General features: G+C 40.3%; 1 protein-coding gene across 2 annotated transcripts; it reads left to right on the top strand.

Annotated features, from left to right (window-relative positions):
• Positions 1–3,206: 3,206 nt before the first annotated feature.
• LOC140820113 (pseudo histidine-containing phosphotransfer protein 6-like) lies at positions 3,207–11,790 on the top strand. 2 transcript variants are annotated; one of them, XM_073180433.1, is made up of 4 exons: positions 3,207–3,491; positions 3,592–3,722; positions 11,300–11,443; positions 11,625–11,790. In XM_073180433.1, the coding sequence occupies exons 1-4, from the start codon at positions 3,423–3,425 to the stop codon at positions 11,764–11,766; spliced, it is 486 nt and encodes a 161-aa protein (XP_073036534.1). In that variant the 5' UTR covers positions 3,207–3,422; the 3' UTR covers positions 11,767–11,790. The 2 variants fall into 2 exon arrangements, with proteins under 2 accessions (XP_073036534.1, XP_073036533.1); XM_073180432.1 differs by having other exon boundaries at positions 11,300–11,784.
• Positions 11,791–12,899: the final 1,109 nt, after the last annotated feature.

Raw genomic sequence — 12,899 nt, 5'->3', positions numbered from 1 at the left:
ACAAACATATAAACAATCTCTCGCGAGTGTTCATAGGTATATTTTGCAATGCGGGAATCCCAACAATGTTGGTGATTTGGAGAAACAACCCTTGCACAAGTTTCTTCAAAGAACTTATGTAGTCCATCCGATTGCTCTTGGGGCTCTACTATATGCACTCGGAGGTTCCCCTACATTGTGTGGGGAATGGTAAGTTGGTTACAATGTTGGTGATTTGGAGAAACAACTCTTTTACAAGTTTCTTTAAATAACATGCAATATGAGACTCACTTTCACACTCGAATATAAATTTTGTTCCATTGACTTTGAAAATCTGTCGTCATCCTATTCAATCCTACCTGAACGGGTAGAATCGACAAAACTGTAGTTGGCCGTTCATTATTTATTTATTTTCTATCTATTCTTTAAAGTAGCGAAGTCCGGAACCGGAAATGAAATCGTCAATTGTCCATTGCTTGCGGGATTATCATTCTTGGAAACAATTAATTGATCATCTCCATTACTGAATTGAATTTGAATTTCTAGGTGGGTACATTGCTTGCGTTTGGTGAGGGTTAGCATAATAATCACCACGCCTTCGAGTACTCGGCAAGGCATGGGATCAAATGGTGGCAAAGCGATATGACATGGTTTTGATTTCTTCAAGCCATAGGGTTGGCCTCCGATGTCAAGTTGCCCACCACAAACCACAAGCAAAGATGGGCTTTTGGATCAGTCCATCCTTAGGCTAACGGCACTACAACAAAAATGATTTTCCGTAGCACGTCATCGATCAACAGCGTGCATTAAACGCCCGTATATGTGCACGCTGCAAAAAGTTGTATTAACAGCGTACATATGCACGCGACCAATAGTTTAACTATCAACAGCATACTCTGCACGTCGTTATTAGACTAAACCACAGCGTAAATCGCACGCCGCCAATAGTGTCAAACTTAAGACGGCTTTCAACTTTACAGCGTGCGTCGCAACGTGCACCTTTCCGCTGCGCATATTACACGCTGCGGAAACCCACTTTTCTTGTAGTGCGGGTTCCTATTTGTTTTCCAATACATTTGAGTTTTTGTTCATTTGGCGCTGCACCTAAAGAAAATTACTGTATCTCAATATATATATAGCACATCCATAATGTAAAGAAATTCTCCAAGAAAGAAAAGTGATGCAACCTTTTTATAAAAGAAATGGAAAAAGAAACGAAAAGAGAAGGTGGAAAACTAATGAAAATGCACCAGCACCACCATGCCCGCTACGTGTCCACTAACTCTCCTGCGTTGTCAAAATTCATTACCAGTCCTCCTTTCTTTCACCAGGCGCATGAAACCTGTGCTCAAACTACGATGCTAAAAGGTTTACGATTATATATTATAAAATAACAATACCGGACAAACCAATGCTTCGTTCAGTAGGGGGGACGTGTGTGGGAAAAGTCTGTCAGGTGGGGTTAATTTAATTAAGAGCAGAAATGTGAATGAGTGAACGAATGGGCAATGGCTGCATGCACAGGCATCTGTCGGGAGGGATGGGAGTCAGGCATTACCGCCGCGCACTCCTGCAGCCAGGTTGCTGCCTAAATGCACGCCAACCTTTTTGGCTACTGATCTATTTATATATCACCCAGGCTTCGTAAATAGTTTCATAATATTATATTATGAAACCTTTTTTCTTCAATTTTCAATTATTTTTATATGAATAAATATAATTATTATACATTATCATTTTCAAAATGGGTGAGGCAGTCATGTTATTGATTCTAACCAAAGTCGAGCGAGCACTCCCTTACACGACCTTGGTTTGAAAAAAAATTCTACCGGTAAAGCTTTAACTTGCTCTAGAATTGAATTCAGAGCTGGTTTAGATCCAAGTTTGATTACATCGAGCTCAAATAGTTCTTATATAACTATTTCAAACTTCAATATATATAAACGAAAAAATTGTATTTTTGATTTATATCTTTTTTCCATTCTTGATTTTATATATATAATTAGTTTTAGGGGTGCATATATATATATATATATATATATATATATATATATATATATATATATATATAATTTAGGCATTTTCAATGGGAGTAGGACTCTTGTGAGACGGGTCAACCATATCGATATTCACAATAAAAAATAATATTCTTAGGATAAAAAGTAATATTTTTTCATAGATGACCCAAATAAGAGATCTGTCTCACAAAATATGACCCGTGAGACCGTCTCACATAAGTTTTTGTCTTTAATTGGGATTCTGACATGGTATTGTAAGATGGTTCATTGATGTCATATCAACGCCTTAGGAAAATTACTTTTTTATATATATACAAAAATTGCATATAGATTATTTAAATTTGACAAGATTAGTTATCGAATCTAGATAAATATAAACTACCAACCTACAAATTTGAAATGGAATTTCATTTTACTAAAATAATTGGAGACATCCTAACCTAGTAGCTGCCACTAAATTTGAAAGGACTAAATACCAACTTTGGTCGTGTAGATTCCCCACATTCATCTCGATTTCCACCACGCCCCCTACCCCTGCTAATAACTTCCTACACTATAATATAATTTGAACGTGAATTTAATTTAATAAATGTGGGAGCTAAATTAAATTAAGAAACATGTTTTTATATTAAAATAAAAACGTTTATTGTATTCAAATTAACTATTTTAACATTTTATTTATTCCTTAATAGTAATGATAAATAAAAAATCTAAAAAAATATTATAACATAGACTAAATCATTTATTTTTTTCTCCGAAACACGAAACACTGTTTTCGCTAAATTTTTTTCCGCATTTTGAGTAAATCAATTATATCAACACAATAACTTGTAAATCATTTTGAACTATTACATTGTACTTATAAGTTAAGTGCAACAAACTCAATTAATGAGAAGACAGAAACAATAGGATTCGATCACAAGACCTTTTAATCAATATAACAAAGATAAAAATTTGTGTGAGACGATCTTATGGGTCGTATTTTGTGAGACAGATCTTTTATTTGGATCATCCATTAAAAAATATTACTTTTTATGTTAAGAGTACTAATTTTTATTGTGAATATCGGTAAGGTTCACTGTCTCACAGATAAAGATTCGTTAAATCGTCTCACAAGAGACCTACTCTTATACAAATACCCTATCGACTAAAATATGCCAGACTAAATCATTAACTTGGTGCTATAATCCATCCCCACTCTTTAAGTTAACCGCCCCTTAGCTTGCAATTACATCACCACGAGTAACCAACTCCTAAACCGGCGAAGAACGGCAAATTCTCCATTAATAAACCTCGAGGAAAGGTGAAAAGAAGAACGAAAATTTGATCGTGATCTCTGTTTCTTTTCATCTTTGACTTGTTCTGCGTAGATAGGCTTGTGGGATTCAAATTTAGAAACCAGACAAGACGGGTCTACCGCTGTGGATGTTGGGTCTCAATGAGGAGCTGTTACGGGCTGACATGAACCGGCTTCTCAATTTACTCTTCCACCAGGTCTATTTTCCTTGTTGACTCATCGTCAAAATCTATTCTTTCTTGGGTTCGGTATACATGTATGATTGAACTGTATTCAAAAAATCTTGATGTTTGTCAGGGAGTGTTGGACGAGCAGTTCTTGCAGTTGCAACAGCTGCAAGATGAATCGTCTCCGGACTTCGTTTCTGAGGTGGTCAACATATATTTTCACGAGACGGAGAAACTCTTGAGAAACCTCAGAGAGTTGCTGTACGTATTAATTCGTTCCCTTCTTGTCATTTGATTCTTGAATGTGGGTTTTGTGTAAATTATTGTTTATGTGTATGTGTTTAGGGTGTGTTTGCACAATATTTGGTGTTGCGGGCGTGCCAGGTGCGAAGTGCACCGATTTGTGTGAAAATGATAAAATCTAACTTCTAAAAACAAGCGATTGTGAATTCTAAATTTGATCGTCGGTTCTAATCTCCTAAAACAACTATAACGCCAAAATAAAGAAAACTATTGGGATTTGAGGAATAAATCTCTGACATCGTTTATATTTTCAATAAACTGTAGAAATTTACAAGACATAAAAATATAAAATATGAAGTTGCTGAAATCTACAAACGAGAAGACGTAAATAGAAATATGCTTGAAAGCTTGAAAAAGACTATTGCTTGAATATTGGAAATTTTGCAGAGAGTATTTGCAGATTTGTCTGTGTTGAAGAGTTGTGTTGTGTGTGTGTTTCTGTTCTTGCCGATCCCTTCTTTTCTTCGCTGTGAAAGGTAGCTTATTCCACTCCCCCATGAGCCCATGATTTTTCCCACCACCTTAGCACGATTTCCATTTCTTTTCTCCCACGTCGTGATCAGTTTGAATCGATACAAATTAATCTGCTACAGCTCATGGGCCCATATAATATAATTGGGCCTATGATTAAGTCGGGCTTCCTAAGTAATTATTTTTAGCACAAACAATTGCCCCCCGCAAGCATTGGCCCATTGGGCCAATATGCTTGAACGTAAACCCATTCCATCTTCTTTATTTGGAGTCACCCACAAGCCTTTATTGTGAAGTGGGCTATCAATTTTGGGCCAATACCAATTTGGATTTCTTTACGTCTGATTTCTTCTCCAATTCAAATCCCCAATCTTTGGCCCTTTCTCTCCCGCTTCTCACTCCCCGCTTCTCACTCCCCGCTGTCATCGGAAGGTCATCTCCCTCACGATGTTCAATTTTTCTCTACCGCCGCGCCGCCCGATTGCTCTCATCACGAGTGTGGAAGACGCCGCTTCGTCCGATTGCTTCACTGCGGCGTTGCTCGTTCGCGTTCTTGTGCTCTGAAACTTTCCCCGCTCGCTTCGCCGCCGTCGCTGTCGCTGCCTGATGGTTTTACAATGGTTCAAGACTCTTCTCCGGCGAGTTCATCCGAGCCGAGCGCTGCGGTCGTTGCTTCTTCCCCAATCGAAGCTTCTGCTCCTTGCACCGCCGCTGTCACATCATCCGTGGCGTTCGCCGGCTCCAACCTTGGCCCCAATTCATTCGCCGTCGTCTCTGGGTTATCCACAGGTGTACCATCGCGTTTTGGCCAGCCTTCTTCCGCAAGGGCGAGTGCTCTCCTCGGCTCGGGACAGAACCCCACGATGGCCATGGGTATCTCCTCATTCATCTTCTTGAAAAATTACTCAGTGTTTCTTGATTCCTTAAATATTATTCGTCGTTTTGATTGATTCGCGATTCTATCTCTTGCTTTGTGCGGTTAACCTTGATTGTTCGAGAAAAGAGGGTGACTCCCCGGTCTTGTATTTGAGGAGTGGCACAATAAACATTTACGCTTAACTTTCGGTGTTATCTGGCCATACATTGGCTTTGGCGTTGTAGGTGCAGTAACGTGGCCATTATTTGGCCCTGTAGTATACACAATATCAATTGGTTTTCTGAATCTTTCTTGCGTAGATGCAGTGGTTTTTGACCCCAATCGATCTACTGATTCCGATTCTATCTTTGCTGCTATTCCCATGTATCTCCTTTTGCTGGTTCATTCTTTTCGTGTACATTGGCATGTTTATTCTTAGCAGGTAGCATGGATTGGCCATGAGTTGGCCTCAGTTTTCCGGTGTATTCGACACCTAAGCCTTGGTGTCGTTTGAGGCTTTTTGAAACACAGGTAAGACTTAACCCTTAAGTGCTCTTATGTGCTCTTACGTGCTGCATCCACTCAAGACAACTCCCTTCTCCTTTACATTATGCATTGCACTTCAGTCGGATCCCTTTCCCGCATACACGTATATGCATATGCACTTCAGTCAGACCCCTTATCCCGCATACACGTATATGCATTTGCACTTCAGTCAGACCCCTTATCCCGCATACACGTTTACTTACTGTTCTTGCATGCGGTGACTCCGCTTTTGATTTGTTGACTCTTGGTTTGATGTTGTGGTTGTTGGGTGATGGGTGTGGTACGAAGGTGGATTTGTATGGGGTGTTGTGTATTGGATGTTGGGAAAGAGTTTCTATTCGTTCTTAATTCACTTAACCCAACTCATTTTCGAAAGCTTCAATCAAAACCATATGTTGGCTTAAAACTCCCCACTCGAGATTATTCTCTCCCTTCATTGGCTATCGAAACACAATGGATCCAGTATGATAAAAGTGGCCTACTGGCCAACTTTAATCGATCGTTGTAATTTTTGAATCATAACCAACAAATATTTACATTAGTGGCCCTAAGGCCTACTTCAAATAAAATCGTACAACATGAACATGAAGCTAGAACATACAAAAATGGCTGGTCAGCCTATTTTTCTTCCAAAGTCAACTTCTGGGTCCTCTTGGGGTTTACATATTGCCTTTGTCCTCTTCAGTTCTTCTTTTATTACTCATTATTCCGTTCGGTGATCCCAACTCCCCGCTCGTTGTGTTCCTTTCCTCCCATATTCTAAGTGGCCTCAAGGCCTACTTTATGAATCTGTCACTGCACATGCAAACAACCAATTTATAATGGCAGTATGGTCTATTCCACCATGATTTTTGGTACAATAAAAACATTGGAAATAAGTGGCCATAAGGCCGACTCCCTAGTGAAATAATGGACCTTCAACATAATGAATGAAGGTGGCTTATTGTCCCACTCTCCCCGATCAATTTTATTGTTGAATCATAAACAAAATATGTTTATTTCAGTGGCCCTAGGGCCTACATCACATGACACCTTGAAATCAGGAACTTAATATATACAAAAGTGGCCCCGAAGGCCAACTCCCCACTGAAGAATGCCAACTCCCCAATGAAGATTAGCCTTCGTGATTGCTTTACTGGCAAGCTTTTCTTACTTCTTCCCTCATACTTGGAAAATAAGGCTTGAGATACTTGCCATTTATGCATCTTTTGTGTGATTGGTCATCTAGACTTGATAGCCAATATGCGTTTCCGTCCAACACCTTATGTACTTTGAATGGTCCCTCCCAATTGGGAGACCACTTGCCCAGCTTCCTATCTTTTGTTCATAAAAGCAGTATAGCCTTCCACACTACTTCCCCCTCATGGAAGCTTTTCTTGTTAACTCTTTTGTTGTAGATTCTCGCTACTTTATATTTCTGTAACATTATAGCAATGTACGCTTGGATTCTCAGCTCCTCTGGTTCTTCTAACGGGTCTTGTACCTCATGTTGGCCATCTTCCAGTTGAGATGATGCCATTAATAACTCGTCAACTTGAATCTCATCTTTTTCATGCTCCTCTTCGAACTCATCTTCATAAACCACTTCCGTCCCATGGATATTCCATTGTTCCTCATCGCATACTCTATCCGAAACCTGCTGCATGTAGACTTTCCACACGAAGGCTGCAGCCACCTCTTTCTCCATTTGGTTGTATTCAATCATCGATCTCCTCGATCGTCGGCTGAATCATCGGCCTATATGGCCCGAAGACAGTAGGTTTAAGTATCTGGTTCAACACTGAACTTGGGGTTAGGGACTGCATGTAAACTAGACTCTTTTTTCTATCCTTGCCACAGACTTTTATGGGCCCGAAATCCCCGTTATAGTATCTGGCCTCCACTGTGTTGGCATGAGCTTGGAAAGGCTGTGCATCGGCTTCCACAATCTCCACGTAATCTCCTTTCCAAAATAAAAAGAACCGGTGCATTGAGGATGTGATGCACTGATTTGCATGGATCCAATATCTGCCTAACAAAGCTTGGAAGTTGGCAGATGAGTTCACAACAAAAAATGCGCAAATAGACGAAATACTCCCCACAACAACATCAGCTGGGAAAAACTCAATGTTCTTGGTGGTTTTTTCCGTAAACGCAGCAACAGAAACTTCTGTGGAGATTAGGTCCTCTTCATTTTTGCCCAAATTTTTAAACATCCTCACTGGCAAGACATTCACTACCGAGCCATTGTCGATTAACACTTTGGACACTGGCTTGCCATTCACATGAGCCTTGATGTATAAAGACCTTATGTCATTAGTCATATCGGCTGTTGTCTTTTCCAAAATCACATGCTTAGGCTTGTTAGGGTGATCTTCTCTGATAATAACTCCTGAACCTCTTTCGAGGAGTTTGTTGCAAACCTTCATCTCTTCAACAGCTACTTCAGACACTGACTCCCCGCATTCTTCCTCGACAAGTTTGAACCTTTCTGGTAGTATCGTCAATCCTGTGGCACAGTCCACTGATATGTGGAACTTCCCTATACAGAAACTGAATGTTTTCCTTTCTTGATTCTCATAATCACTCGGTAAATCATCGTCTTCGTCGACCCACTTATCTTCAGTGGCGGACCTACCAAAGTTTGACCTACTTCCCGCTTGTGATTCGATGACTGGCATATCATGTATGGGTTTATTGTCTACCTTAGAAAGTTCTTCCTTTTTTGCAGCCGCTTTTTCCCTCAACAGCCTTCTTTTCTGGGTTCGAGTTGGTGGCCTAGGGAATTTTCTGTGTTGGGCCACTCTCCATTCGTGGGTGAATTCTTTTTTGGCTGGACGTACAAATCTGGGTCGAACTTCCCTGACCTCTACAGTCTTTCTCACCGGAGCTTCATTCACACGCTGACTTTTATCATGATAAAGTGACTTCTTCCTGATTTCTATCTTTCGTGGTTCAACTCTGTTCACGTTCCTCCTGTTCGAGTATCTCTGGTGCTGATTGCGAGACGACTCCCCTCTAAACAATTGATTCTCAAGCACTGGTCTCTTGAATAAATATTGGTTCTTCGGCCTAGAGGCCGCAGATCCACCAACACTTCTGGGAAAACGCTGCTGAAATGTTCTTAGTTGATTAGTACTATACCTTACAGCGGCCTCAAATAGTTGACCTTTCGGAATCCAACATTTCTTAATTATTCGGTCTTTCATTGCAAAGAATCGGCTTCTTCTCTTGTCATTCAACAAATTTCTCAAATTTGTGACGTTCACGTTTACCGATGCCGCAGGAGGAAATGGGTCATTGTCCACTGCCATGTACTCTTGCTTGTTAGGGAATTTCAATATTCCTTTGTTGATTCTTTCCTGCAGAACATTCTTGAAAGCCCAACACAATTTAGTGGAATGATTGTATGAGTTGTGATACTTACAGTATTCTCGACTTTTCAGCTCATCCTTAGTAGGCATCCGATGATCAGGTGAAAAAGCGATGAACTTTTCTTTAACCAGAAAATCAAATATGTCATCTGTTTTGGAAATATTGAATGTGTACTGCATGTCCTTGGGAGGTTGGGAGCTATTCTTCTTTTCAGGTTCTGTCAGCTTCATTTTTAGCAGGGGAACCGTGTATGAACCAGCTGATCGAATTTCTGCCAAAACATCTTCCACCTCCTGGTAATAAGATTCCATTGTTGTTTTCTTGTTAGACGACTCATCTGTCAATAGTTCCTCGTACTCCCCAACCTTTGCTGCAAGTTCAAAGAAATCTCTGAATTCCATATCTTGAAACTTCTTCTTATGCTCAAAGTCTAGCCCCTTTTGTACTATTTTGACAAACTCAGTCTCTGGCAGAAACACCTTGCACTTGTTCTTTGTTTTCTTGAACCTATCAATGAACATATCAGCTGTTTCTCCTTTTTTCTGAGATATCTTTGACAAATCAGCTATGCACGCCTCAGGCTCAGTTCGGTAAAACTGAGTAAGGAATTGCTTCTCCATATCTTTCCAACTTAAGATTGAGTTTCGAGGAAGTGCGGCATACCCCGAAAATGCCGTGCCAGTAAAGGTATTTGGGAACAATCTCAAATTCAAAGTAATAAAGTTTTCCAAGTTCGCCAGCTCCCCACACCTTATAGTGAACCTAGCAATGTGCTCAAGGCTAGATTGACTATCTTCTCCAGAAGATAAGCTGAAATCTGGTACTTTGTAACATCTGGGAAATGGATTGTTGATATCTATGTGGTTGGGGTATGGCTTGTGAAATTCTGGGCGGCCAATTTGTCTCAAAGCCGGCCCATACATTTCTTGCACAGTTTCTCTCACCATATCAAGATCGATCATTGCTGCGTTTTTGTTGGGGAGCAGATGGTGATAATAGTTTGCCCCCCGAGTCTGAGCCTCTGTACTGTAACCAGCATTACATCCTTGGAAACTTCCATCAACTCCATGATAACCCAAGTGTGGTATATCATCATCCATTCCTGGTTGATACAAAGGATTAGTAATCGCATGGACTTGGTTGACAGGTTGTTTCAAACTCCCTGCTCCATCTGTACGTGGATATGGCCGAACTCTTCCACCTAAAGTTTTCTCCTTTTTATGTGATAGTGTGTAACTTCCTTCCCGTTGGTTTGGGAGTGCCAACTCTGGGCGGCGAGGATCGCCAGCCATTGAGTGTCCTGCTCCCTGGTCGAGTTCAGTGAATTGATTACTCCCCTGATCAGCCTCTTTAACAATGGTATTTTGCTCTTTGTTGGTTGATTGGTTCGGTTTACCCAATACTGTCTTCAAGCAATCAGACACAGCTTTGGACAGTGCTTCTGATATTTCTTCAAATTTTATCGCAGCCAACGTTTCAACCAAATCATTTGAAATATGAGCATATACCTCTGGAACATGACTTGGATGCAAATCCAACTCCCTGGTCGGCTCTTCAGAAGCCGATTGTTCTATCTGTGGAGCATGAGTCTCTTCCTGGCTTGGTAGAAACTTTCCGTCTCTTTGATTGACGTTTTCTTTCCTTCTTGGCGGCATAGTGATGGTCCCACTGGGCGTGCCAAAAATATGTTTGCACAATATTTGGTGTTGCGGGCGTGCCAGGTGCGAAGTGCACCGATTTGTGTAAAAATGATAAAATCTAACTTCTAAAAACAAGCGATTGTGAATTCTAAATTTGATCGTCGGTTCTAATCTCCTAAAACAACTATAACGCCAAAATAAAGAAAACTATTGGGATTTGAGGAATAAATCTCTGACATCGTTTATATTTTCAATAAACTGTAGAAATTTACAAGACATAAAAATATAAAATATGAAGTTGCTGAAATCTACAAACGAGAAGACGTAAATAGAAATATGCTTGAAAGCTTGAAAAAGACTATTGCTTGAATATTGGAAATTTTGCAGAGAGTATTTGCAGATTTGTCTGTGTTGAAGAGTTGTGTTGTGTGTGTGTTTCTGTTCTTGCCGATCCCTTCTTTTCTTCGCTGTGAAAGGTAGCTTATTCCACTCCCCCATGAGCCCATGATTTTTCCCACCACCTTAGCACGATTTCCATTTCTTTTCTCCCACGTCGTGATCAGTTTGAATCGATACAAATTAATCTGCTACAGCTCATGGGCCCATATAATATAATTGGGCCTATGATTAAGTCGGGCTTCCTAAGTAATTATTTTTAGCACAAACAGGGTGGATATAGAGTTGTTGGATTACAAGAAAATAGGAATCCATTTGAATCAGCTGGTGGGGAGCAGTTCCAGCATTGGTGCCAAAAGAGTTCGAAATGTGTGCGTCGCCTTCCGTGCCATTTCCCAGCAAAATAACAGACCCGGGTTGTTCCCTCTTTGCGCATTAGAAAATACTCCTATTATTAAGTATCATCTACCAGAATTATACATATCTTTGCATTTTTCTTACCATGAAAGATGGTGTTCCACTAGAGTTCGCTTTCTTTTTTGGCAACTACATACGTTGTCAGAAAGAACTGATACATTAATGATTTGGTATTGCCAGGTGTTTGAGAGCATTGGAAATTTTGGAACACGAGTACTGCTACCTCAAGAGCAAACTGCATGAACTCTTTCAGATTGAACAGCACAGAATCCTGGCATCAGCAGTCAGATACCCCATGCAGCCAAATAACCCTACAACTTAACTCACAGAGATCCCTCAGCAGGAGACATGCATTTTAATACCAAGGGAAAAAGTGCTGAAGCGATCTCCAAAGAATCAATAAAAAGATATCCCACATTAATTAGTTTCTTTAAAATAGTTTTTCTAATGTGTTAAATGAAGTAGAAAGAACTGGAGATGAAATCTCTTGAATTGAATTGAATGAACAATCGTCCAAAGTATCGTATACAAATACTATTCCTATAACCGTAAAGTCGCTGATAGAAAGGAAAAAATGCAAAGTAATCAAAACACGTTTCTTATCTAACTAACAAGCTAACTAACCAACACTCAACACACCCCCCTCAAGCTTGGTACAAGTTTCGAGTACCAAGCTTGGAGAGTAAGTAAAAATGCTGATCCTTGCCCAAGCTTTTGGTGAAGATATCTGCAAGTTGATCAGTAGTAGAAACATGAGCGGTTTGCAGAAATCCCAACATGATTTTTTCACGGACCACGTGACAATCGATCTCAATATGTTTAGTGCGTTCGTGGTACATAGGATTAGCTGCAATGTGAAGTGCGGCTTGATTGTCACAATAAAGAGTTGTTGGTTGGTGAAGTGTCACTCCCATGTCATGTAGCAGACCACGAATCCAAACGATTTCACATGTAGTAGTCGCCATGGCTCGGTATTCTGCTTCGGCCGAAGAACGTGACACTGTATTTTGCTTCTTGGTTCTCCAAGATAATAAGGAATCCCCAAGTTTGATACAAAATCCAGTTAAAGAGCGTCTGGTCATGGGACAAGAAGCCCAATCGGAATCACAGTAGGCTGAAAGAACCATAGAATTGTGAGCCTTTAATAAGATGCCCAAACCAGGAGAATATTTCAGATATTTCACTACGCGAATAGCTGCATCCATGTGAGACTTTTTTGGAGAATGCATGAATTGACTAAGGTGCTGAACAACATAAGAAATATCAGGCCTTGTGATGGTGAGATAGATCAATCGACCAACCAACCGCTGATAAGAATCAGGAGTGGACAGCAAAGGATCATGAGGAGTTGCATTACTATGGGTGTCTGGATTAATAATGCAATCGAGTTCCGTAGTAGTCAGTTTCTTATTTTGTTCCATTGGTGTCTCAAAAGGCTTACTCCCAGCGATGCCT

The sequence above is a fragment of the Primulina eburnea genome, chromosome 18 (assembly GCF_022965805.1).
Source record: "Primulina eburnea isolate SZY01 chromosome 18, ASM2296580v1, whole genome shotgun sequence".
In the NCBI taxonomy this organism is placed as follows: Eukaryota; Viridiplantae; Streptophyta; class Magnoliopsida; order Lamiales; family Gesneriaceae; genus Primulina; species Primulina eburnea.
Note: the sequence above shows the minus strand (reverse complement) of the source record. Positions and strands in the feature narration are given on the sequence as shown.